General features: G+C 29.8%; 10 protein-coding genes and 1 pseudogene across 11 annotated transcripts, besides 5 other annotated features; 8 read left to right on the top strand and 3 right to left on the bottom strand.

Annotated features, from left to right (window-relative positions):
* Positions 1 to 1,996: 1,996 nt before the first annotated feature.
* On the bottom strand, positions 1,997 to 2,787 carry TVAGG3_0251170 (bromodomain family; the record flags this gene model as incomplete). Its single annotated transcript, XM_001300641.1, has 1 exon — positions 2,074 to 2,787. The coding sequence occupies one exon, from the start codon at positions 2,785 to 2,787 to the stop codon at positions 2,074 to 2,076; it is 714 nt and encodes a 237-aa protein (XP_001300642.1).
* Positions 2,788 to 2,930: 143 nt separating this feature from the next.
* TVAGG3_0251180 (calcium ion binding) lies at positions 2,931 to 3,465 on the top strand (the record flags this gene model as incomplete). The annotated part of the gene is made up of 1 exon (XM_001300640.1): positions 2,941 to 3,438. One exon carries the CDS (start codon positions 2,941 to 2,943, stop codon positions 3,436 to 3,438), a length of 498 nt encoding a protein of 165 aa, XP_001300641.1.
* Positions 3,466 to 3,555: 90 nt separating this feature from the next.
* TVAGG3_0251190 (uncharacterized protein) lies at positions 3,556 to 4,851 on the top strand (the record flags this gene model as incomplete). Its single annotated transcript, XM_001300639.1, has 1 exon — positions 3,556 to 4,851. The coding sequence occupies one exon, from the start codon at positions 3,556 to 3,558 to the stop codon at positions 4,849 to 4,851; it is 1,296 nt and encodes a 431-aa protein (XP_001300640.1).
* A 488-nt stretch (positions 4,852 to 5,339) lies between these two features.
* Positions 5,340 to 6,485, top strand: TVAGG3_0251200 (uncharacterized protein; the record flags this gene model as incomplete). Its single annotated transcript, XM_001300638.2, has 1 exon — positions 5,483 to 6,454. One exon carries the CDS (start codon positions 5,483 to 5,485, stop codon positions 6,452 to 6,454), a length of 972 nt encoding a protein of 323 aa, XP_001300639.1.
* Positions 6,486 to 6,884: 399 nt separating this feature from the next.
* Positions 6,885 to 7,910, top strand: TVAGG3_0251210 (RNA polymerase II transcription regulator recruiting protein; the record flags this gene model as incomplete). The annotated part of the gene is made up of 1 exon (XM_001293142.1): positions 6,885 to 7,910. One exon carries the CDS (start codon positions 6,885 to 6,887, stop codon positions 7,908 to 7,910), a length of 1,026 nt encoding a protein of 341 aa, XP_001293143.1.
* Positions 7,911 to 8,017: 107 nt separating this feature from the next.
* On the bottom strand, positions 8,018 to 8,591 carry TVAGG3_0251220 (uncharacterized protein; the record flags this gene model as incomplete). Its single annotated transcript, XM_001293141.1, has 1 exon — positions 8,039 to 8,473. One exon carries the CDS (start codon positions 8,471 to 8,473, stop codon positions 8,039 to 8,041), a length of 435 nt encoding a protein of 144 aa, XP_001293142.1.
* Positions 8,592 to 8,681: 90 nt separating this feature from the next.
* Positions 8,682 to 8,718: a mobile genetic element.
* Positions 8,682 to 8,718: a terminal%2Cinverted (terminal inverted repeat of Banshee-A3 transposon ID:TVAGG3_0251230).
* A 1,090-nt stretch (positions 8,719 to 9,808) lies between these two features.
* Positions 9,809 to 9,846: a mobile genetic element.
* Positions 9,809 to 9,846: a terminal%2Cinverted (terminal inverted repeat of Banshee-A3 transposon ID:TVAGG3_0251240).
* Positions 9,847 to 12,360: 2,514 nt separating this feature from the next.
* TVAGG3_0251250 (uncharacterized protein) lies at positions 12,361 to 13,232 on the top strand (the record flags this gene model as incomplete). Its single annotated transcript, XM_051228041.1, has 1 exon — positions 12,361 to 13,232. A coding segment is annotated over one exon (872 nt), but the record flags the coding sequence as incomplete, so codon positions are not given.
* Positions 13,233 to 13,854: 622 nt separating this feature from the next.
* Positions 13,855 to 22,446: part of a mobile genetic element that runs on past the window's edge.
* Positions 14,597 to 15,496, top strand: TVAGG3_0251270 (uncharacterized protein; the record flags this gene model as incomplete). The annotated part of the gene is made up of 1 exon (XM_051228042.1): positions 14,597 to 15,496. The coding sequence occupies one exon, from the start codon at positions 14,597 to 14,599 to the stop codon at positions 15,494 to 15,496; it is 900 nt and encodes a 299-aa protein (XP_051113028.1).
* TVAGG3_0251280 lies at positions 17,420 to 19,607 on the top strand (annotated as a pseudogene). The gene has a single exon. A coding segment is annotated over exon 1 (2,188 nt).
* Positions 20,053 to 20,283, top strand: TVAGG3_0251290 (uncharacterized protein; the record flags this gene model as incomplete). The annotated part of the gene is made up of 1 exon (XM_001298726.1): positions 20,053 to 20,283. The coding sequence occupies one exon, from the start codon at positions 20,053 to 20,055 to the stop codon at positions 20,281 to 20,283; it is 231 nt and encodes a 76-aa protein (XP_001298727.1).
* Positions 20,308 to 20,523, bottom strand: TVAGG3_0251300 (uncharacterized protein; the record flags this gene model as incomplete). The annotated part of the gene is made up of 1 exon (XM_051228043.1): positions 20,308 to 20,523. One exon carries the CDS (start codon positions 20,521 to 20,523, stop codon positions 20,308 to 20,310), a length of 216 nt encoding a protein of 71 aa, XP_051113029.1.

Below are 22,446 nucleotides of genomic sequence, written 5' to 3' on the forward strand. Positions count from 1 at the left end.
TTTCACCATCTTTTTAATATTACCTATTGTTAACTCTTTATAATAATCTCATTCTGCAATTTTCATAAATACATTTTCATATAAAATCTTCTCAATTCATTTCAAACACATTCAAAAATAAAATTTTGAAATATTAATATACTATATAAAACCAATATTTTATAATTCATTATTTTTTTGAATACTTCTCAATTTTTTCTTATTCAATTTTTACTAAATAATTTCTCATTTTCTTTTTATTCTTATTCATTCTACATGCTGTTACTAGTTTACATATCATTAGCCGAAAAAATAATCATATAACAATCTTATCACATGTTAAATTTTTGATACATATGATTATTTTGAAATTTAAGAAATCGATTTCAAACATTCTAATAATGTCATAATGCAATCAGACAAATCCCAATTATTATAAACACTATAACATCGATTTTGACTTTAATTTTGAAATCGATAAAATATCTAGAAGATAAAAACTCATATATTTTGAGTGTAAACCTATTCAATTGTATTTTACTAAAGGATATAGATTCATTCACGAACTTAAATAAGTGTTCACTACATTAAATTCTCATTATTTAAAATCTGATTATTTGGCTTGTTCTTTAAAATCAAGTTTAAAGCCTACCATAGTGTGACAGGTACATTGCTAGAGACTATACTACAAGTTGGACAATTTTAATTATAAATTAAAATAATAATTTGCATTCGCATTACACATCCTAAGTCCAAATCAAACCTGACCGATATGTAATGATAGCTAATAATATATACTTCAATGCTATATAAATGAATACCCTTAGAAACAAATATAAAGAAAGATATGAATTTTTTAAATTTTCACTTCACCTAAAATCATTCCGATCCGTAAAGTATTGAAATCTATCCCGATTAATCGGGATAAAATTGAATGAGTTGATCCCAATTTCCCGATCAATCCCGATGCCAAAAGATCAGTCAATTTTAACGTGCTTTATTTTTTCTTTTTTATAATAATACATATTATTATATAATTAACATATTCATAATGTTTCACCCTTTCAAAAATATAATCCTCCTCCTCTCAAATAAACGTACATACGGGTGGCCTCTTTTTTCAAAAAATTAAAATTTGAAATTTTTGGCTCAAATATTAGAGATTTTTTCAACCTTCAACGATATATGTTGTCTATATCAGACCTCCTTTCTTTTTGATACTTAACATTGTTCCTAAATCTTAGCCGTTAAGGCTGTTCTGAAAATATTTTTTTTTTCGAAAAAATTCGAAAAAAATTCTTAAAATTCAAAAATCCTTTAATTCCTAAGGATTTTGGAAAAAAGTTTTTACATGAACATGTGTATATTATATGAAGTATATTGATAAGGTAAAAATCAAATTTTATTGCATATTCATCGAGAAAATAAACTAACGAATCCCTCAAAATTGAGAGAGTAATCCTCCTCCTCTCAAATAAACGTACATACAGGTGCACCCTTCATATCGAATATGAACTGACTAGATATCAAAAAGTCTATGTCTTCCAAAAAGATCTCTGATATACTTCATTTCTTATTTTTTGTATTTTCTGAAAACAACAGTATTTTGAAAATGAGCTAATGTATACAAATAAATTAAAAAGTGATTGAAAATTGTATTGACATCAGATTTATAAAAAGGTAGAAAAATTAATTAAGTATAAAAAATGTTTAAATTATATTCAAGTTGGAGCGATAACTCCGTTGGCAATGACAATTTTATTGCGATAGAGTTAAATGCATCTATTTATGATTGTGTATAAAATTGAATATTCTGTGTGTTAGTTTGTTTTGAAAAACCAAGGCGGCTCGGATAAAAAGTATCATCCTAATCAGAACAGATCCTAAATTATCTTCAGCGCCAAGTTTAATACATACTTAATTGACAAATTAGATCTTGACCAGATCAAAAATGACATGACCATGAAAAACCGCCATTGTGGAGTTATAAAAATATGTTATTTTTCTGCTTTGAATAAACTACTTTGATTATTGCTATCAAAAATTTATATGAAATGTTTAACAAATTTTATAAAAATAATAAATATAAAAAGATTATAATACAAACAATCGATTTTTTTCCTCGCAGTTTTCAAATGGATCTATAACACCTTTGGCAGCGTCTTGAATTAGATCAGCAACAAATTTTTTAACACACATAAGATTATCCGGACTAAGAATATCATACTGAATTGAGATAATTTCATTCATTATAACGGCTTCTGGCTGCAGTTTATGAATAAATGCTGCTATTTTTATAAATAAATTTCTACTCCGTAGCATCCTAATACATCTTTGCAATTGTAAATCATTTATGTCAGATATTAATTCTAAACTGTAGAACTTTGAATATGGCTCTAATTTATCATTAATAATTGATATTTTTTCGGCAGAATTATTTTTTGTCCAGTCAGATAGATTCTTTTTAATAGCCTTGATTTCAGATATGATTTCAGAGTCTTCGATTGAGTTTCTACGCAATGAAAACTCAAATTCTTGCCATAATTTATTAATTATATTTCGTTTGAGTTCATCTTGCTTAAAAATATCTGCATATACGGAAAAAGTATTCCTCATTTCGTTAATCCATTCATGAGCATCATGATAAATTTTTTTTTCGAGCCTACCATAGATTTGATCGAATGAATATGGATGATTAACTTCGTCAGCAGCTAATTTTGAATCTATGTTTTCGAATACATTCCATATTGGCTGCTGCTGGAGCTCGTCCATGATTTGTAGTGAGCTCCTTATCTGATTTTCATTCATTTGTCAAATTTCTGAAATATAGAATTGAATATTTTATTTCAAAAATCATTCATAAAGTATTTATCTTTAATAACATTTGAGATTAAAATAATACAAAATTGAATTAAAGGTAAAGACGTTAATGCTTTACATTGAACGATAACAGAAAATCCAATGTCCGAGCATCGCCACCGTTCACGCCAATCAGCATCATCTCTTGGCCTCACAAAGGATCAATACATAGAAATAGAAGAAGCTTTTAATATTTTTGATGCCGATCAGAGTGGAAGTATCGACGAAAAAGAATTACAGACTGCTTTTCGTGCAATGGGTTTCACAGTTTCAGAGAAAGAAATCGAAGAAATTATGAAGACATATGATAGTAAAGGAAAGCACGCACTCAATAAGAAAGATTTCTTTACAGTTTGTTCAAATTTGGTTGCAAAACGCGACCCACTTAAACACATAAAGAGGCTATTTTTACTCTTTAGTCAGGATCATGAACATATTAAAATCAAAGATCTTCGTAGAATTTCAAAAGAACTTGGTGAAGAAATGACAGAAGCAGAATTGCAAGAAATGATTGACCGCTTTGATGCTGATAAAGATGGTATGATAAGTGAGGCAGAATTTATTGCAATTATGGATCCTGCTAAAAAATACGGAAAATAAATAAACTATACTTATTTAATTTGATGTCTAGTTAAAGGATACTGAAAATTTCGTTTCTATTTATATTGGATTTCAATTTGAAAATTTGACATGTAAACTATAAAAATCGTTATTTACATGAGTGGAATTCAAGCACGACCTCCTCTTTTATCATTAAAAGTACGACGAACTGTTGATACTATTCTCTCAATGAATCCAGAAGAGCAAAAGGAAAGAGAATCTTCGAATACTCCAGTTTCTAAAGTCAAAGATAAAAAGCAACAAACTTCTCTTGATCATTCTTCGGAAATAGAAAAAATTTCAGGAATTCTTGAACAACAATCATTTTACTTTGTAGCTTTTCGCAACCAAATTCAAGATGCACAAAGGGATCAAGCAAAAATCATGCAAAAATTTCACGAAACTGCTCAGGATATTGACAAACGAATGAACAAAATGAAAGAAATGCTAATGAAAAAAGTTGTCGATTTAAACAAACGTGTATCATCAATCTCGAGAAATCTTGCTTTGAAACCGACTTTCCGTAAGATGTTACCTCAAAATAATTACGGCAGAATTACTGGCATATCAGTATGTGGAGAAACATTACTTTGCACCTCAGCTGACGGTTGGCTACTTAGGATTGATCGTCATGAACTCAACATTAAACATACAACAAGATATTCCACAACAGAAGCACTCTTTCAACCTACATTATTCTCTCATGGAAATATATGGGTTGAATTAGCCCTGACCTCTACAAGAAATTTGCTTATCCGAATGCAAACAAGCCCAGATTTAGAGAGATGTTCTCCTCTTCTCATAGAAAGTTACGCAGTTAATACAGATCCTCACACCAGGGATGCTTTTGAAGTAATTCTCGGAGAAAACTCGCAAATAGAGTTCTGCTCTATTGCTCCTGATGCTTCTCCTAAACTTCAGGTTGTTTCAACAACCAAAAAGATTCGTGGAACTGTTACAAGTATTGTTGTTGACCAAAATATCGATGCTATTTTTGCCATTACTTCAAGGAGAACATTATACTGCATTTCTGCCACAAATTATCAAATCGTTCTATCAGAATTATTTGACAAACCAATTATGCAACTTTTTACCACTCAATGTTTCATTATTCTCTCAATAGCTCCAAATGATATCATATTACTGGAGAAAAACAGAGAAAAAGCTAATAAATTATTCCAGATTAATATTTCTGCAGGACTTCGAAGGTTCTTTGCTGCAGAAAATGATATACTGATAATCAAAAAAGACCAGCAAATTGAGAGAAGAAGGCTTTGCAATGTTGAAATTTCAGAACCAATTTGCGAAGCTGATGCTGCTGATTTCAACGAAGAAGAATATATAGGTCTGATTATAGAATATGAAAGGCAAATATATTTAACTCATGGAAATCGAATTTCATATTGGACATAAGAACCTATATTATAATAATAAGAATATTGTTTGTAAATCCTTTTAATTCTTTTTATATTGCTAATGCTTTTGTCTTTACTTTTAACTTCATTTATATCCTGATGTACTAATATGAACGATTCAAATAATTGATAATTATTCATGAGATTCAAATAGAACACATATTGCCAATAACACATCAAAAATGTATCCTTGTGCTTAACTTGTTAATTGATTAAGGTTCAAAGAGAGAGAGAGAAAAAAAAAATATCAAAAATTGCAAAATTATCAAAGTAAACGCAATTTCACTTATTGGATAGAGTGTGGAAACCCAGTAGATACCTAAATTAATATCGCAAAATTCATGTTATCCCAAAATTTTCAAATGTGAAAATCCCATGCTACATATAATGCCCATTGTAAAACTCTGAAAATTTTTTAATTCGCCTGTAAATCATTCAAATCAAAAAATCTCTCTCAAAAAAATTCATGGGGAATAATGTAAACTACTCAATTTTATTTTCTCACCATCACAGCGCCAATAGTTATCACTCGACCAAATAAAACAGTCATTGTAGCAACAAATAACAACGGAACACCAAAAAATCTAGGTCAGGCACCAGTGAATGCCTCTCCATTTTCACCCTACTCAATGATTAACCAAGCTTTGCCACCGGCTTCTCCTCCTATGTCTCCTAATGTCTTAGTTCCTAGAGCTCCTGTTGTTCATTTCTTCATTTGCGACTATGGAAATGCAAAAGTCAAATCAATCTCCGACCATTTTATTGAATTACTCGTATCAAATGGTGTAAAAGTTTTTACTGAAAGATATGCAACTCATCAAGCAGGATTTCAAGTAAGAGCCGCCTCATTAAATAGTAGTGCCGACTTTTTCTTCCAGATTCATTCTAAAACTGCCGGTAGAGGTCATGTCAGGCTTTATCTCAGCGGGCAGCCAAAGAGAATGACTGTTGAAGAATCAGTGAGAGATGTATGGGCCTGGTGGCGTCTTATGTGCGGCGCGGTATCTAATATTGAATCGGAAGTATTATCGAGCGAAAAGCTTAAATACGCTCTAAAAGTCTTTGCAAACCTCGATTCAGAACTTATCAATATTGATAGCATTCAAACAGAGATTCGAAACTCAATTGCCAATCATCTTGTTCCATTAGAGTTATTGCAGCAAATTCAAGCGATTGAAAATATGCTTTCTGACGGAAGACGTAATGTTCTCACGCAAAAGGTTATGAGAATCGAGTGGACAAATGAGCCAGGTCAACAATTAACTCGATGCGTCCAAATGCCCGTTATTAGGGGGCTTAGCCAACCTCTTAAAGATCTCCTTCTTGCCATAATAGACCAGACAATATCAAAAGTCCAAAAGCTTGAAAATATTGTCAGGAAATATGGTGTTGCGACTCCACCTCCTCCAGAAACAATTCTTCCTGTTTCTGACGGCGCTGAAGTTGAAATTCCAATAGACGGACAACAACCAGGATTATCCTGGGGAACTCTATTAGAAAGCGTGAAGGATGAATCTTACGGAATGAATCATATTACATCATATGGTGATTCATCACACCTTGGATCTTTTCAACAACCGTTCTTGTTGGATGAATTCTAGGGTTTGTTACACTGTTTTTAACTGTTACGCCATTAAAATATATGTTTTATTCAAACTATAATATTTTGGATTAAGTAATTTCAATACATATAGGGAGATTATTCAATTTTTTATCTGAATAAAATCGTTTATGTGTTGAATTGAAATTGTAATATCTGAATTAAATCAAATGAATCATTATTAAAACGCTCGGACTATGACTTAGTCAACAAAATTTAAAACCATAGCGAAATTGGAATAAGTTTGTGGAAATTATATTACAATTAATGTTTTGCGAATATTAAAATGAGAGGATTTATGATTCACGCGGGACACTAGTAAATTTCCAATATTTTGGATTGTAATTTCCTAATGTAAATCTTAAAGGAATACACGATTTCATTGGAGGAAAGTTAAAAATAAACGGTGACTAAAGAAAATTGACAAGTTTATGAGCCGAAGTTCTGGATTGTCATCTAAGGCACCGACACGAGCTCGCACGAGAGTTTCTACAAAAACATCTCAAACAACTTGGACAGAAGAGGAGGATAATATTCTTTCACAGTTAATGGAAAATGAAAAAATCGCAAATCCAGAAATTTTTGCGAAAAAGTTTCCAAATAAAACCCAACAACAAGTAATGGATCGATGGAATAAGGTTTTAAATCCGGAGCTGATTAAAGGTAGCTGGACTACAGAAGAAGATGAAATTATCACACAGTGGGTTAATGAACATGGAGCCAGAAATTGGTCATCTCTTGCAGCAACACTACCAGGTCGTCTTGGAAAACAATGTCGAGAAAGATGGGTCAATAATCTTTCTCCAGATCTTGTTCATCAACCATGGTCTGCTGAAGAAGATAAAATTTTAATTGAGCATCAACAAAAATGGGGAAACAAATGGGCAAAAATAGCACAATTACTTCCTGGAAGAACTGATAATTCAGTCAAAAATCGTTGGAATTCCTCTCTCAAAAGAAAACTCGAAAGAATAGCTCGCGGCGAAGCACCTGTAAATAAGCGTGGGAGAAAGCCTAAGAGAGCTTCAAATGCCCCAGATGTTGCTCCAATCATTGAATCCAAGTCATCAATCTCAATTTCAATACCAGAACCAGAAAATCTTGAAGATATACCAAATCATGATTCAACAGAAGATGAGAAACCAAAGATAACTTCCGAAAAAGAAGATAAATCACCTTCTCAAGATGAATCTTCAAAAGAAATCCCTAAGCCAGATCTTGCTGGAGTAGATTTATCTATTCCAAGTCCAGCAATTCAGACACCTCTTTTAATGTCTCCTTTCATGCAAATGTCACCAATATTAATGAAAGATAGCCCATTTTTCCCTCTTTGGTCCCCTGGAAGTAACTCAGATCTTAAGCCTTCTACGATTCTTAAATCTCCTCTGCCGTTTTCATTGGATAAAAACGAAGCATTGGATACAAATAAGGCAACCGATTTAAAGTTTTTCAGCTAAATACACCCTTTATAAGCTGACATATATTCATAGATCTTTATCAATAAAAAATTGTTTATTTTTTTTTAATTTTAATAATTTTTTATAAAAGTAAAAACATACATCTACAGAAATAGAATAAGATATAATTAATTTGTATTATCTGCAATAAGTTGGATTAATAAATCTTTGCGCTGAGAATAAAAATTTGAATAATCTTGAGCAAATTTATTTATAGTAGAATCATCACTTTGAACTAAGGATTGCAGTATTTGATGAATTAAATCGTTAGTTTTTATGATGCTAGAAAGTTGAATGGAATTATCTTTAGAATCAATTGCAGTTTCAGAGATAGAAAATATTAATTTTTCGATTTCATTTAATTTGGGAAACAATGCAAGATCATTATGATTAATCAGGCGCGATTTCTGAGTTAATTTGCTTAAATAAGTAGATTGCAATTGCATTAATTGGCTTTTCTTTTCTCGAATTTGATTGTTTTTATTATCAAGTTCGTTCTTTTGGACTTCGGCCTGGAAAATTGCATGTTGGAATTCAGATAAGATATTGTGATTCTTTTCCATTTCATTTATAATATTATTGTTTTGACTTTTAATCAATCTGCTTTTTTCATATTTGCGAATTGCAGATTGAATTATAAAGTTGGCTGATTCTTCATTGAGTGACATATGTCAGTTTTGTTTACAAATGTAATAATCGGAGTAGTAGGATGACGGGTTTAGTGACTTTTTTTGTTACATCTATATATAGACGATGCATTAAAATATATTGTAATAAACAGAAATTCATCAAAAGTGACAGCTCTCAATTTTTTGACATTTGTAAATTCTGAATTGAATGAGAAAAATGAAATAATACTAAGCATAATACAATATTCTAGATTTAATTATAATTAGGAAAAAGTTAGTTTTGAGAGTACTTTTCATAGGCATATAGAATGAAATCTTCTGAAAAATAATATCACATAAACTCATATTATTTTCTAATATATAACTATTTTGTATAAAAATCAAATTCAATGATCTTAAAAGCGAAGGATAAACCTCAAAATTTACGAATATAATGAGTGGGAATATAATGCTTATCTATCATAAAACCATATGAAATATTAATTTTTGCTTTACGCCTAATTTTTGACGACAATTAGCAAAAAATGTTAAATGTTAACACTCAGTCCATTTGAATATGAAAAATAAAATTGACTTTGATTAAATGTTTTTATTTATCATGCAATTCTTCTTGCGACCAAAGATTTGAATAAAAGTTCAAAAAATAAGATAGCTTAAAAAATAATATACGGTAGTGTTTACTAATAGATGAATAGTATATAAATTCTATTAAAATGGATTTGATCCAAAAAAATATATAAAATTTGATCATAAATAAAATCGTTTTAAATTACTTCTTCATTTAAATTATAACAATTATTTTTGGTTTTATATTTTTTTGAACTTTTATTCAAATCTTTGGTCGCAAGAAGAATTGCATGATAAATAAAAACATTTAATCAAAGTCAATTTTATTTTTCATATTCAAATGGACTGAGTGTTAACATTTAACATTTTTTGCTAATTGTCGTCAAAAATTAGGCGTAAAGCAAAAATTGATATTTCATATGGTTTTATGATAGATAAGCATTATATTCCCACTCATTATATTCGTAAATTTTGAGGTTTATCCTTCGCTTTTAAGATCATTGAATTTGATTTTTATATAAAATAGTTATATATTAGAAAATAATATGAGTTTATGTGATATTATTTTTCAGAAGATTTTGTGTTCTTCTTCAAAATTTTATTTTTTTATTAAAAAGAATCTTTACAAAATATACATTTACTTTAATTAATATTTAAAAACGTGCTCTATCAAAAGTTCCAAAAATTCAATATTTTAGCTTTTCTGAAGTGTCACTTTTGATGAATTTCTGTTTACAACAATATTTATTTATAAATCATTAAAAAAATTAACATTAATTTTAAAATAATTTATTTTTTTATCTTTTATAAAAGAAGCTATATATAGATGATGTCAGATATTCCGCGATTAATTAAACATTGTTTAAATCCTGAATGGGTTAAACTTCAATTTAAAAATGAAGATTGTGAATTATTAAATGAATATGAAAGCCAAAATAAGCTAATGAGGTATAAATATAATGATAAAGAATATTTAATTTCATGGAATCAATGGAGTCATAATCAAAGACCTCATAAACGAGAAGAAGAAATTGAAAATAATGAAATGGAAATCATTGATGACATTAAAGAGGATGGAATTCCTAAATTTTGTAGAAAAACCTTTAGAACTAAGTTAGGAGCATATAAACGTAGAGTATTAAATCCTGAATATCTTAAACATCAATTTAAAAAGGAAGACTGTGAATTATTAAACGTTAATGAATATGAAAATGCTAAATCAAAACTGAGATATAAATATATTGGAAGTGATGAAAGGTGTAAAGATAAAGATAAAGTTTATTCAGTTTCATATAATAACTGGCACACGTTAGGGATAAGAAAACATTTAGGAGATTATGGGAAATGTTCTGAATTCTTTAAATCTAGTATATACGAGAGAGTAAAAGAAATTAGAAATAATTATTTTCATGAATAAAAAATAAACTTTAAAAATTCATGTCTTACGAAAAATTAAAACTTAGTTATGTTTATTATTTTATTTTTTTATTTTGTATGAAATGAACAGCTCTAAATTCGTGACTGTAAATCAATTAATGAATAAACTTTCACCAATTCTCACCCAGGTTAAACAAGTAGACGTTTATTTTGATGATTACATACAAAGTTTATTTTATAAAGGTAAGTTTAATATTAAACCCATTGCTTTTGCATTTGATGGTAAATTAATCGAAAATTCAAAAATTTGGGAATTAATTCCGGATATTGAATTTATAACAAATATTAAGGATAAATGGTTTAAACAACAAAACCACCTCACTAAAGTTCTTTGTAGATTAATGATTAAAACTGAGGAAAAAGAATTTAACGGGTTTAAATATCATCCATGTAAAATTTTAGAACTTGGTAACGAAAAACTTCAGAAAAAATTAAACGCAAGACTATCAAAAGATAAAGTTGAAAGAGTAAATAAACTCGCTAAAGGTAATGGTAATGATGAAGAAGAATTTGATGAGTTCAACATAGAACTTTAAGAAACTAATGATTATTTGAATTTATGAAATCAATTATTTGATTCATTCTTTCTTCAATCTCTTCTATTCTTTTTGTTAAATCATCTATTTTCATTAATGAGGTGATTCTTGATTGAGGAATAGATTTCAAACTAACCACTCCTTTTATTTTTGAAATTTTGAATCCATCAACTTTAAACATTTTATTCAATTTACACGTTGTCAATTCTTCAAATAATTTTTTATTATTAGCATAATAGTCATTAAATTCTTCAACAGATGAAAAAATTTTTATTTCAGTAATTGGTTTAACAACGTTTATTTTTTGTTGAACATTTTCACTTTCATTTATTTCTTCCTCCTCTGTTTCATTTATTTTTAAAATCGGTTTCATTTATCATTAAATAAAAATTAGAATATAAGTGATGAAATATATTTTTTTAATTAATATTAAATCAGAAATGGCGGCAGGATTCTTTAAAAAATTATGGGATGGAATTAAGAAAGCTGCGGGTTGGGTTTATAAAAATATTATTAAACCCGTTGCAAACTTTTTGGCACCAGTAGCGAAAACGGCAGGAACTATCATAGGTGGAGTATTAGGTACTAAAGCAGGTAATCCGGCGATGGGAGCACAAGCAGGTAACGCAATTGGTGGAATTGCTGAAGGAATACTTAATAAAATAGGAGGTAGATAGTGGAAAAATAAATAAATATTATTTTTATCTTAGTATCGGTTGTAGTCTTTGATAAACTTTTTCTCCTTTATTTAAAACTTCTCTTATTGGGGCAGCTTTTGGTGTTATTGATTCAGCAACGTCACTAATTGCTTCTTTATTCTTAAATATCCAATTTGCCCCCTTCTTCAATGTTTCCCAAACTTTACTCGCTCCTCTTTTTACTCTATCCCACAGTTTCTTAAATATACTTGCAGCCATAGTTGATTATTTCATTAAAATTAAAAATTCATTTTCATCTTTTAATTTTGATTTTTTATTTATTAATAAATGACGACTAACTATTTGGTGCCAAACACTAAACCGATTAATGGAAATGTGTTTCATTCATTCGAAAAGATAAATGAAATATTCGCAAAGAATGACGGTAGAAGATATATATAGAGAACTTGAAAGTTCATGCTATGACTCTGATGCTCCATATTTTGATGATAAACAAACTCATTTAAGAATTACAAACCCAGCTCATGATGTGAACCAATTCGGTGACACATATATTAAACGCAAAGTTAAAGCAACTCTAGTTTCAAATAAAGCTTTCACATGTGATGCCGCTTTTAAATGCATGCGTTTATTCGTTGGTTACAAATCATCAAATCAAAGCTTTAAACAATTAGAAGTAGAAACCGAAAGAGGTGATGCCGGTTATCTTCAGATGGATTGCGCCCGTGAATCTTTCGCATTTGCAACATATAAACCAAAATCAGAAAGGAAAGTTAAAAAGTTTGTTCATTCGTTATATAATAATGTTCAAAAATATGATAACTCAGTATGTGGTAAATATATTGACCCTTCAGAAGTTTTCAAGAAAGCAAATGAAGAAGTTGATGTCACTTTTGATATGATTATTCCGGTAAATGATTTGTTAGCATTTCAGGCGTTCGATGATTATCCTAAATCATTTGGTGATATCATTCTTAAATATTATGTTTTCAGGGATACTTTAGTATTTTGTCAGGTTGACCCGTTAAGAGTTGCTGATTTACAAAATTACGTTTATGAAAAGATAACTGATGAAAATTATGAAAAGATTATGAATCATGTTTATAAATATGATCGCAAATTCCAACAAATCGGACTTCCTGCCAAATTAATTACAAGCTTAGCCGCTACATCTGCTGACGCAACAGTTGACGACGTTATTATTTCATGCACAAAGATGGAAGTTTTAGAGGATAAATGCATTACACCAGGATACGGTTTAATTGAAGAATCAGTTAAAGCAATACCACGTTTATTCAGTAAGGAAGATCCATTCATGATTCCAGCTCAACATATTGACGTTCGTTCACTAAATGGAGGTTGCATCACTCCTGAAGGTATTAGCTCAGATTTCTCATACGCTCTTCATAATGTTACAGATGTTGTGTTAACATTTCCGAAGAATGCAATGCAAAGAACAGTTTTAGAAAAATCCAATGCTTCGAGGTCTTCAGGTCACTATAGATTCCAGAAACTTCCCGATCAAGCGATGTCCACAGTGGGCGACATATTCTTTACACGTATGCTTCAAGCTTCTGATTTAGATGGAGTGAATAAATGCACAGAAGAATACGAGGACTCATTAACTAGACCACTGAATGCAGATGATGGCACGCCATTAGCTAGAACATGGAAAGACCAAACTTCATTCTTATGCACTATTCCAGTTCAACGTGATGGAGCGGGTATATTCTTTGATGGATTAGAAACTTTCAACTCACAAGTTACAGTACAAGTGAAAGCTTATCCAATCATTCAGGGTGAAAATGACACTTACTGTTCAAAGGTGACAAATCCTCCTCAGGTTTGGTTTACTAGGACTACATATTGGACATGGACACCGGATAAAGGTTTGAAATATCATCCAACAGGTACACACACAGTATAGAAGTTCATATGATGAAATATGATGAATAGAAATGTTTAAAATTATAAATTTATTTTTGATTAAATGGATTTAAATTCATACACTCCTTATGAAGAATTAGCAGGAGTATATAATACATACATAGATGATATGATTAATGAAGCATTGAGTGATAATAGAAATGCTCTATCTAAGGAAAAATTAATGAAAATTCCATATTCTGAATGTTACTTAAATTCAATCACTGCAGCAATTGGTAAACAAAATAAAGGTAAAACATTAACGATATTAAAACAAATTATCATTATTGCTAACACTTCACCCTATTCACACGTGTTAATTTATATCAACCGTTCAGGTTCACCTTCAGATGATACATTTGAATCTTTAAAGCATTTAATCAAAATTCCAATTATTTATTTATCACAAGAAGAAGCAGAAGATTATTTAAAAAACTTTTTAATGTATAAAGAATTATATAAACAATCAAGAAGCAAGGATTAGAGGATAAAATTATTGATAAACAACGGGATGAATTATTTGAAACACTTTCTATTTCAAATTTTGATAGAGAATTTTTGCATTCACTCATTTTTCTAGATGATGCAGTGAAATCAAAACTAATAACAAATGAGAAATCATATTTTAATCAGTTATTAACTCAATGTCGACACATTCAGGTGTTCATTCTTCATGGCTGTTCAATACTTCAAAGCATTAAGCACAAACATTAAATCAAATCTATCAACACTTTTCATTTTCAGTGGGTTTAGTCGTCAACAGTTGAACGTTATGCTTTATCAAGTGAATTTACCAATGAGCATTAATGAACTTTACACACAATATCAGCAATTAGGTGAACATGGAAAAATAATAGTTGATTTAAATAAAGGAAGTGTTAAATTTGATTAACTTTTTATAATTAATTTTTATTTTTTATTTATAATTAAACATGACAGAAATAGCAAATCTTTTACAGGTTCCATTAAAACAAGGGACAAACAAAAGGGGTGCATATAATAGAACTATGAAAGTTCCTGATGGAATGAAAGAATTAGTTCATATTGTTGCTGGTCTTCAAAAAGATGTTAAACAAATGAGAAACGTTTTAACATTACCAGAAGCTCAAGCATATGCCAAACGTCAAGGTCCAAATTGGGAAGCACACGAAGCAGACATTACGGGTCCAAATGGAAAACCTGATGGTATAAATGAAGTTTTCATTACTGATGGTCAAGGTAATATTAAAGTCATAAATGGTTACAAATTAACTATAACTGATTATCCTAAACGTAAAGCATATAATGAACGTTATCCTATGCAATTTGATGAAAATGGAAAAGCTGTTAAACAATACATTGGAGAAGGTGAAAATGGTCCAATTAATTCATACCGTCATAATCCATATTCTTATTTTAATGAAGAATTAAATGCTATTGAAGAGGGACCGGATGGATTACCACGATATTCTAACCAGTTTGATGGTCAATATGCAAATATTAGACCTGAAATTTCAGCTAAGAAATTCTTTAAAGTTGCTTTATTCGATCCAGTTTTCGCAAATGTTAAAGATGAACTTAAACAGCAATTCCAACCAATTATAGTAGCAAGAATTGCATCAGGTGCTTTATCTCAAGCATTCAAAGATTTAATTAAGAAACCATTATATCAGCAACGAGGTTTAACTTATGATTTAGTTAAGGAATCAGATAAAAGAAAATTTGAGAAATCAGATGATTATAAGAATGCAATTAATGAATATATTAGGTCTATTAATTACAATGAACCAGCTAAAAATCAACTTCAAGAACAAATACAGGGAATAATAGATTCAAAACTTCCAGCAAAATAAAAGTTTAAATATATTTTTTTATTCGATTATAAATGAGAAGACGTTTCACTAGTCAAAAGAACACTAACGCAAAAGCAGAGATTACGGTTGGTTATAACGTAAATGATGATAAATCACGAATTATTCAAAATGTTAAAGTTAATGTTAGCCCTGAATTAACAAGGTCAGCAACTCAACCAAATTTATTAACTCGTGACTTACCGAAAATGAGGAGAGAAAAAAAGAAGATGGAGACCCAATCATTTTATCTGAACCCGGTAAAGAACCTGTTGAAATTCCCACTTATCCAACATACCCCCGCCTCTTTCATCAAACATCGAGAACCCATATAAAATAGACATTAATTCTGAATTAATGAAAATTTACCGTGATATAATAATTAATAATTATGATTCAATAATAAATTTAATTGATCAATCCGGTTTAATTATTTTACCTTATGAATCATTAATTCACATTATCGCCATTCTTTGTGATGTTCAAGATTCAGACGTTAAGATTCAATTTTTCATAGATGATGAGGTTTCATGCTGCGGAACAGTTGCAAAAATAAATCCTATAAAGGATATTAGCACAATTAAGATATCAAAGAACGGAACAACAACTGAACTTCATTTAACATATAATGATATTTATAATAAAATAGTTGATGAATATAAAATATCACTTGAAAAATTCTTTGTTAAGGCTATTTAATATTCAAGCATTAACATTATCGAATAATAATCCTTTGAATCATAATCAATAATAATTGACCTTTCACCAGTTTCTATCGTTTGTTTTATTTCTTTTTGTTCCCCACTATCCGGATCGGTCATTGTAATTGTTTTTGTTATAGTATCAGCTTTATCTTTAACTTCAATCTTTTTTCCATCGATATTTAAACCAAAATTCCAAAAATTCGATATTGTCAATCTGTTCATATTTTAATCTATCAATTACATTTTTAATACCATCTGAAAATCTTATGAAATGGTCATTATATGGGTTTGATTGAACTAAATTTGAATGAAGTGAAATATAACCTGTTGATGAATATGACACTGACTCATATTTTCTGAAAACACTAAAATTTATAACATGAATGAATTTCTTATTCGTTGAATTTATGAATTCTTGAGGTAATCTTATTCTAGTTTTATTTATCACTGGAAAATAACGCTTTACCATATTTTTAATCGTAATAAAAATGTCAATTATCAATATTATTTCGAATAATAACTGTGAATTAAATTTAACAGTTAGCGGAATTTATAATGTTACTCTCGTTTCTGTGAGTGGTAAATTTAATCCCATTCTTTTAGACCCTTCAGATTATATATCATTTATTAAAGATGACCATGAAAAAACGTATGATATGTATATAAATAATGTGATAACGAAATGGGATATTAACATGATTTTAAGTTATTTAAATGAATCATTTATCGTATGGTATGAAGAAAATTTTAAATCAAAACCTGATAAACTTTTTGAACTTGATGAAATAAATAACCTTATTAAATTTCCGCTGAAAATTAAATTTTGTACTCCTCATCTTCGTTCATTGTTGGGGATATTAAATTTTGAAAAAGATGTTGGGATGTTTTGTATTCTGACACTGGTTCCAATTTCATTTTAATCAAATGTGATAAAGTTAATACCCCAATGAGATTTTCACATCAAACATTAGACCCTAACTCTTACCCATCAATACAAAACATTTTATCCATCAACTTAAACACATTTTCTTTATCATATCCGTTTCAATTATCCGGGAATTCATTTATTCTCCATTCAAAAGATTTATCAAATATTAAATTTAGAATAACTGACCTATTTGATTGTGATTTAGAATTTATGAATGAAATATTATGGCAATTTCAAATAGAGAAAATAGCTGATGAGATAACGGATTAAATATTTATTTTTAAATCATAATAAATGATTAAACAACAGCAACTTAAGGCGCAAAGCGCCCAGGTCCTTCAGACCATTACATACGCCACATATGCATATAATTCAAAGACGGCAGAACAAACGCAAAGGTTGAAATATGGAGATTTGGAGATAGTATTGAAAAATGACCATTTCGAATTCGTTTGCAAAGGTGGTGCAGTGATATCAAATATAAAAGAAATTTTATTTATGAATTCAAAAATTAAAGGAATAACGGATGATATAACATCAATTCCACCAGAAGAACAGAGATATTACGCATTAAATGCATTTCCTAAAGTTTTGAAGATTGGAAGATTTAATTTAAATGAGGAATTCATAGAAGGTTTCCTAAATGACATAATGAAGCAGGTGGATAAGGAATATGTAAATACCGAGTTAAATAAGAAGGCAAATTTGGTTTATGTTGATGAAAAAGATAATGAAATTAAAGAAAAGGTTGAATGGTATCATGAATGGACATTGGAGACTTTTAAAGTTAAAGCTGATACAGAATGGGTTTCAGGATGTTTAGACCTTAAAGCAGATAAAACTTATGTTAACGATGAGTTAGAGAAGAAAGCAGATAAAACTTATGTTAACGATGAGTTAGAGAAGAAAGCAGATAAGGAAAAAGTTATTTCATTCATTAATACTGAGTTAGCAAAGAAAGCTGATATATCATTTGTTAATGAAGAAATAAAACAATCAGAGGTCTATTTTACTCCACCATTTTTAAATTTTATGAAATCATCAGATAAAACCTTTGATATAGATTCTTTTGAATGGATATGTTTCGATGGAGTGACCACGTATTTATTTTATACAGCTGGAGTGCTTTATTATTTTAAAACAAATGATTTTAAAAACTATGAATCATTTACTCCATCTGTTTGGAATCCTGATACACGAAAGCCAATCATTAATCCAATAATTTTATATGTTGAATATAATAACGGTAAATTTATGGGAATGATAACGGTTGGAGATGATTTTTGCACTTGTTATTCATTCGATTGTATCCATTGGTTCAAATGTAATTTAAATCAAGATGCTAAATTTAAATATCCAAATAATCCTATTAGATGCGTTAATAATAAATGGGTACTAATTTATGAAGTCAATCAAATTTTCATTAGTGAGGATGGGATAAATTATTATATGTTTAGTATGATGTCATCAGATTTGGAAATTGATTATACAAGTAAGTGGTATTACATTAACAACATGTATTTTATCCTACAAAATGATAAAATTTATAGATCATATTCAATACCATTTGGTCGTTTTGAACAAATTTTTCAAGCTGATGGAGAAATTGAAGCTTTATGTTATGCTTCAAATGTTTGTGTTCTTGTTTCAGGTGGTATGGTCTATTCATATCCTGTAAGTTATAACAGACATATTTATTTATCACAAGATTTTTCACAGAATCCAGAGAAAACACCAAGTTGGGAATTGGTTTATTCATTCACTCCAAAATTACTCGAAATTATAGATTTTAATTTTTTATATTGATGGGTATTTCATTGCTTTAGGATGTGGTGATTTAGTAAATATCAGTAATGATGGTAGAACTTGGTCTGAAATCACAAAATTTCAAGATGTACGAAAAGCTATTTTCAAAAATAATACGTTAATATTGATGACAAGACCAGTTTTAAATACTCGCCCAGTTTCAATATTATATAATAAATTCAATATTCATAATGGATTAAATACAATTCTTGAGATGATTTACCCCATTGGTTCAATATATACATCAATGAATTCAACAAATCCAGCTGATGTATTCGGTTTCGGTACATGGCAACAAATAACCGATCGTTTCCTCTACTGTGCTAATAGTTCAAAACAAACCAGTGGAAGTAAAAAGATTACGGGAGAAAATTTACCTGCTCATAGTCATTATGTTAATTTAAACACTCAAGATTCAGGTTGGCATAGTCATACTTATACTAATTCGTTTGAATATCCTGATGGAAATAATGGATTTCCTGATGGATGGTCTGATAGAGACGCTAGCAGGGGTAAATATTGGTACGGTAATAAAAATAGATGGAATGAAGGATATACTTCAAACGGTTCAGGTACATATTCACATAACGTTTCAGGATATACACAAACGACAGGAAGAGGTACAGATTACATGCCACCTTATATGACAGTTTATGCATGGTTTCGCGTTCAATGAACGCTCAATGTTTGTTTCACAAACTTTAGAACGGCATAATTTAAATTTTTATTTTAGTATAAATGAAGATTCTACCATATGGTGTTATTGGAAGAGATAAAGATGGAAACCCAATATTTGATCCAAAGTTAAAATTAAAGTTACTGAAACCAAAACAGAATGAAAAAGAGAAAAATGAGAAAATGAGAAAATGAGAAAGAAAAAAATTTAAATTATGCAATTTTATTTTTATCATAAATGACAAAATTAATTAAGCCAACTATTTCTAAATTAATGATACCAATGAAATCATTTCATGGAGTACTTATCCCAGGTTCTTCACAATTAGCCGGGGCAAGTGTTGTGGCTCAAGGTGGAACATTAGCGAATCCATTCAAATTAACTAAAGATGAACTTAATAAAATGATGATAAAATAACTGATAACAAAATTTTATTTTTATATAAATGGATACCCCACAAGCTCAAAATTTACCACGAATCATAACAAGGGAGGAAATGATAAAAATGATGCAAGAACGAATTAAAAACAACAAACCACGAAAACCGAGAAGATGCGGAACTATCATAGGTGGGGTATTAGGTACTAAAGCAGGTAATCCAGCGATGGGAGCACAAGCAGGTAACGCAATTGGTGGAATTGCTGAAGGAATACTTAATAAAATAGGAGGTAGATAGTGGAAAAATAAATAAATATTATTTTTATCTTAGTATCGGTTGTAGTCTTTGATAAACTTTTTCTCCTTTATTTAAAATTTCTCTTATTGGGGCAGCTTTTGGTGTTATTGATTCAGCAACGTCACTAATTGCTTCTTTATTCTTAAATATCCAATTTGCCCCCTTCTTCAATGTTTCCCAAACTTTACTCGCCCCTCTTTTTACTCTATCCCACAGTTTCTTAAATATACCTGCAGCCATAGTTGATTATTTCATTAAAATTAAAAATTCATTTTCATCTTTTAATTTTGATTTTTTATTTATTAATAAATGACGACTAACTATTTGGTGCCAAACACTAAACCGATTAATGGAAATGTGTTTCATTCATTCGAAAAGATAAATGAAATATTCGCAAAGAATGACGGTAGAAGATATTATAGAGAACTTGAAAGTTCATGCTATGACTCTGATGCTCCATATTTTGATGATAAACAAACTCATTTAAGAATTACAAACCCAGCTCATGATGTGAACCAATTCGGTGACACATATATTAAACGCAAAGTTAAAGCAACTCTAGTTTCAAATAAAGCTTTCACATGTGATGCCGCTTTTAAATGCATGCGTTTATTCGTTGGTTACAAATCATCAAATCAAAGCTTTAAACAATTAGAAGTAGAAACCGAAAGAGGTGATGCCGGTTATCTTCAGATGGATTGCGCCCGTGAATCTTTCGCATTTGCAACATATAAACCAAAATCAGAAAGGAAAGTTAAAAAGTTTGTTCATTCGTTATATAATAATGTTCAAAAATATGATAACTCAGTATGTGGTAAATATATTGACCCTTCAGAAGTTTTCAAGAAAGCAAATGAAGAAGTTAATATCACTTTTGATATGATTATTCCGGTAAATGATTTGTTAGCATTTCAGGCGTTCGATGATTATCCTAAATCATTTGGTGATATCATTCTTAAATATTATGTTTTCAGGGATACTTTAGTATTTTGTCAGGTTGACCCGTTAAGAGTTGCTGATTTACAAAATTACGTTTATGAAAAGATAACTGATGAAAATTATGAAAAGATTATGAATCATGTTTATAAATATGATCGCAAATTCCAACAAATCGGACTTCCTGCCAAATTAATTACAGGCATAGCTGCTACATCTGCTGACGCAACAGTTGATGATGTTATTATTTCATGCACAAAGATGGAAGTTTTAGAGGATAAATGTATTACACCAGGATATGGTTTAATTGAAGAATCAGTTAAAGCAATACCACGTTTATTTAGTAAGGAAGATCCATTCATGATTCCAGCTCAACATATTGACGTTCGTTCACTAAATGGAGGTTGCATCACTCCTGAAGGTATTAGCTCAGATTTCTCATACGCTCTTCATAATGTTACAGATGTTGTGTTAACATTTCCGAAGAATGCAATGCAAAGAACAGTTTTAGAAAATCCAATGCTTCGAGGTCTTCAGGTCACTATAGATTCCAGAAACTTCCCCGATCAAGCGATGACAACAATGGGTGACATATTCTTTACACGTATGCTTCAAGCTTCTGATTTAGATGGAGTGAATAAATGCACGGAAGAATACGAGGACTCATTAACTAGACCACTGAATGATGATGATGGCGCGCCATTAGCTAGAACATGGAAAGACCAAACTTCATTCTTATGCACTATTCCAGTTCAACGTGATGGAGCGGGTATATTCTTTGATGGATTAGAAACTTTCAACTCACAAGTTACAGTACAAGTGAAAGCTTATCCAATCATTCAGGGTGAAAATGACACTTACTGTTCAAAGGTGACAAATCCTCCTCAGGTTTGGTTTACTAGGACTACATATTGGACATGGACACCGGATAAAGGTTTGAAATATCATCCAACAGGTACACCACCACAGTATAGAAGTTCATATGATGAAATATTGATGAATAGAAATGTTTAAAATTATAAATTTATTTTTGATTAAATGGATTTAAATTCATACACTCCTTATGAAGAATTAGCAGGAGTATATAATACATACATAGATGATATGATTAATGAAGCATTGAGTGATAATAGAAATGCTCTATCTAAGGAAAAATTAATGAAAATTCCATATTCTGAATGTTACTTAAATTCAATCACTGCAGCAATTGGTAAACAAAATAAAGGT

Source organism: Trichomonas vaginalis, chromosome IV (assembly GCF_026262505.1).
Source record: "Trichomonas vaginalis G3 chromosome IV, whole genome shotgun sequence".
Lineage (NCBI taxonomy): Eukaryota > Parabasalia > Trichomonadida > Trichomonadidae > Trichomonas > Trichomonas vaginalis.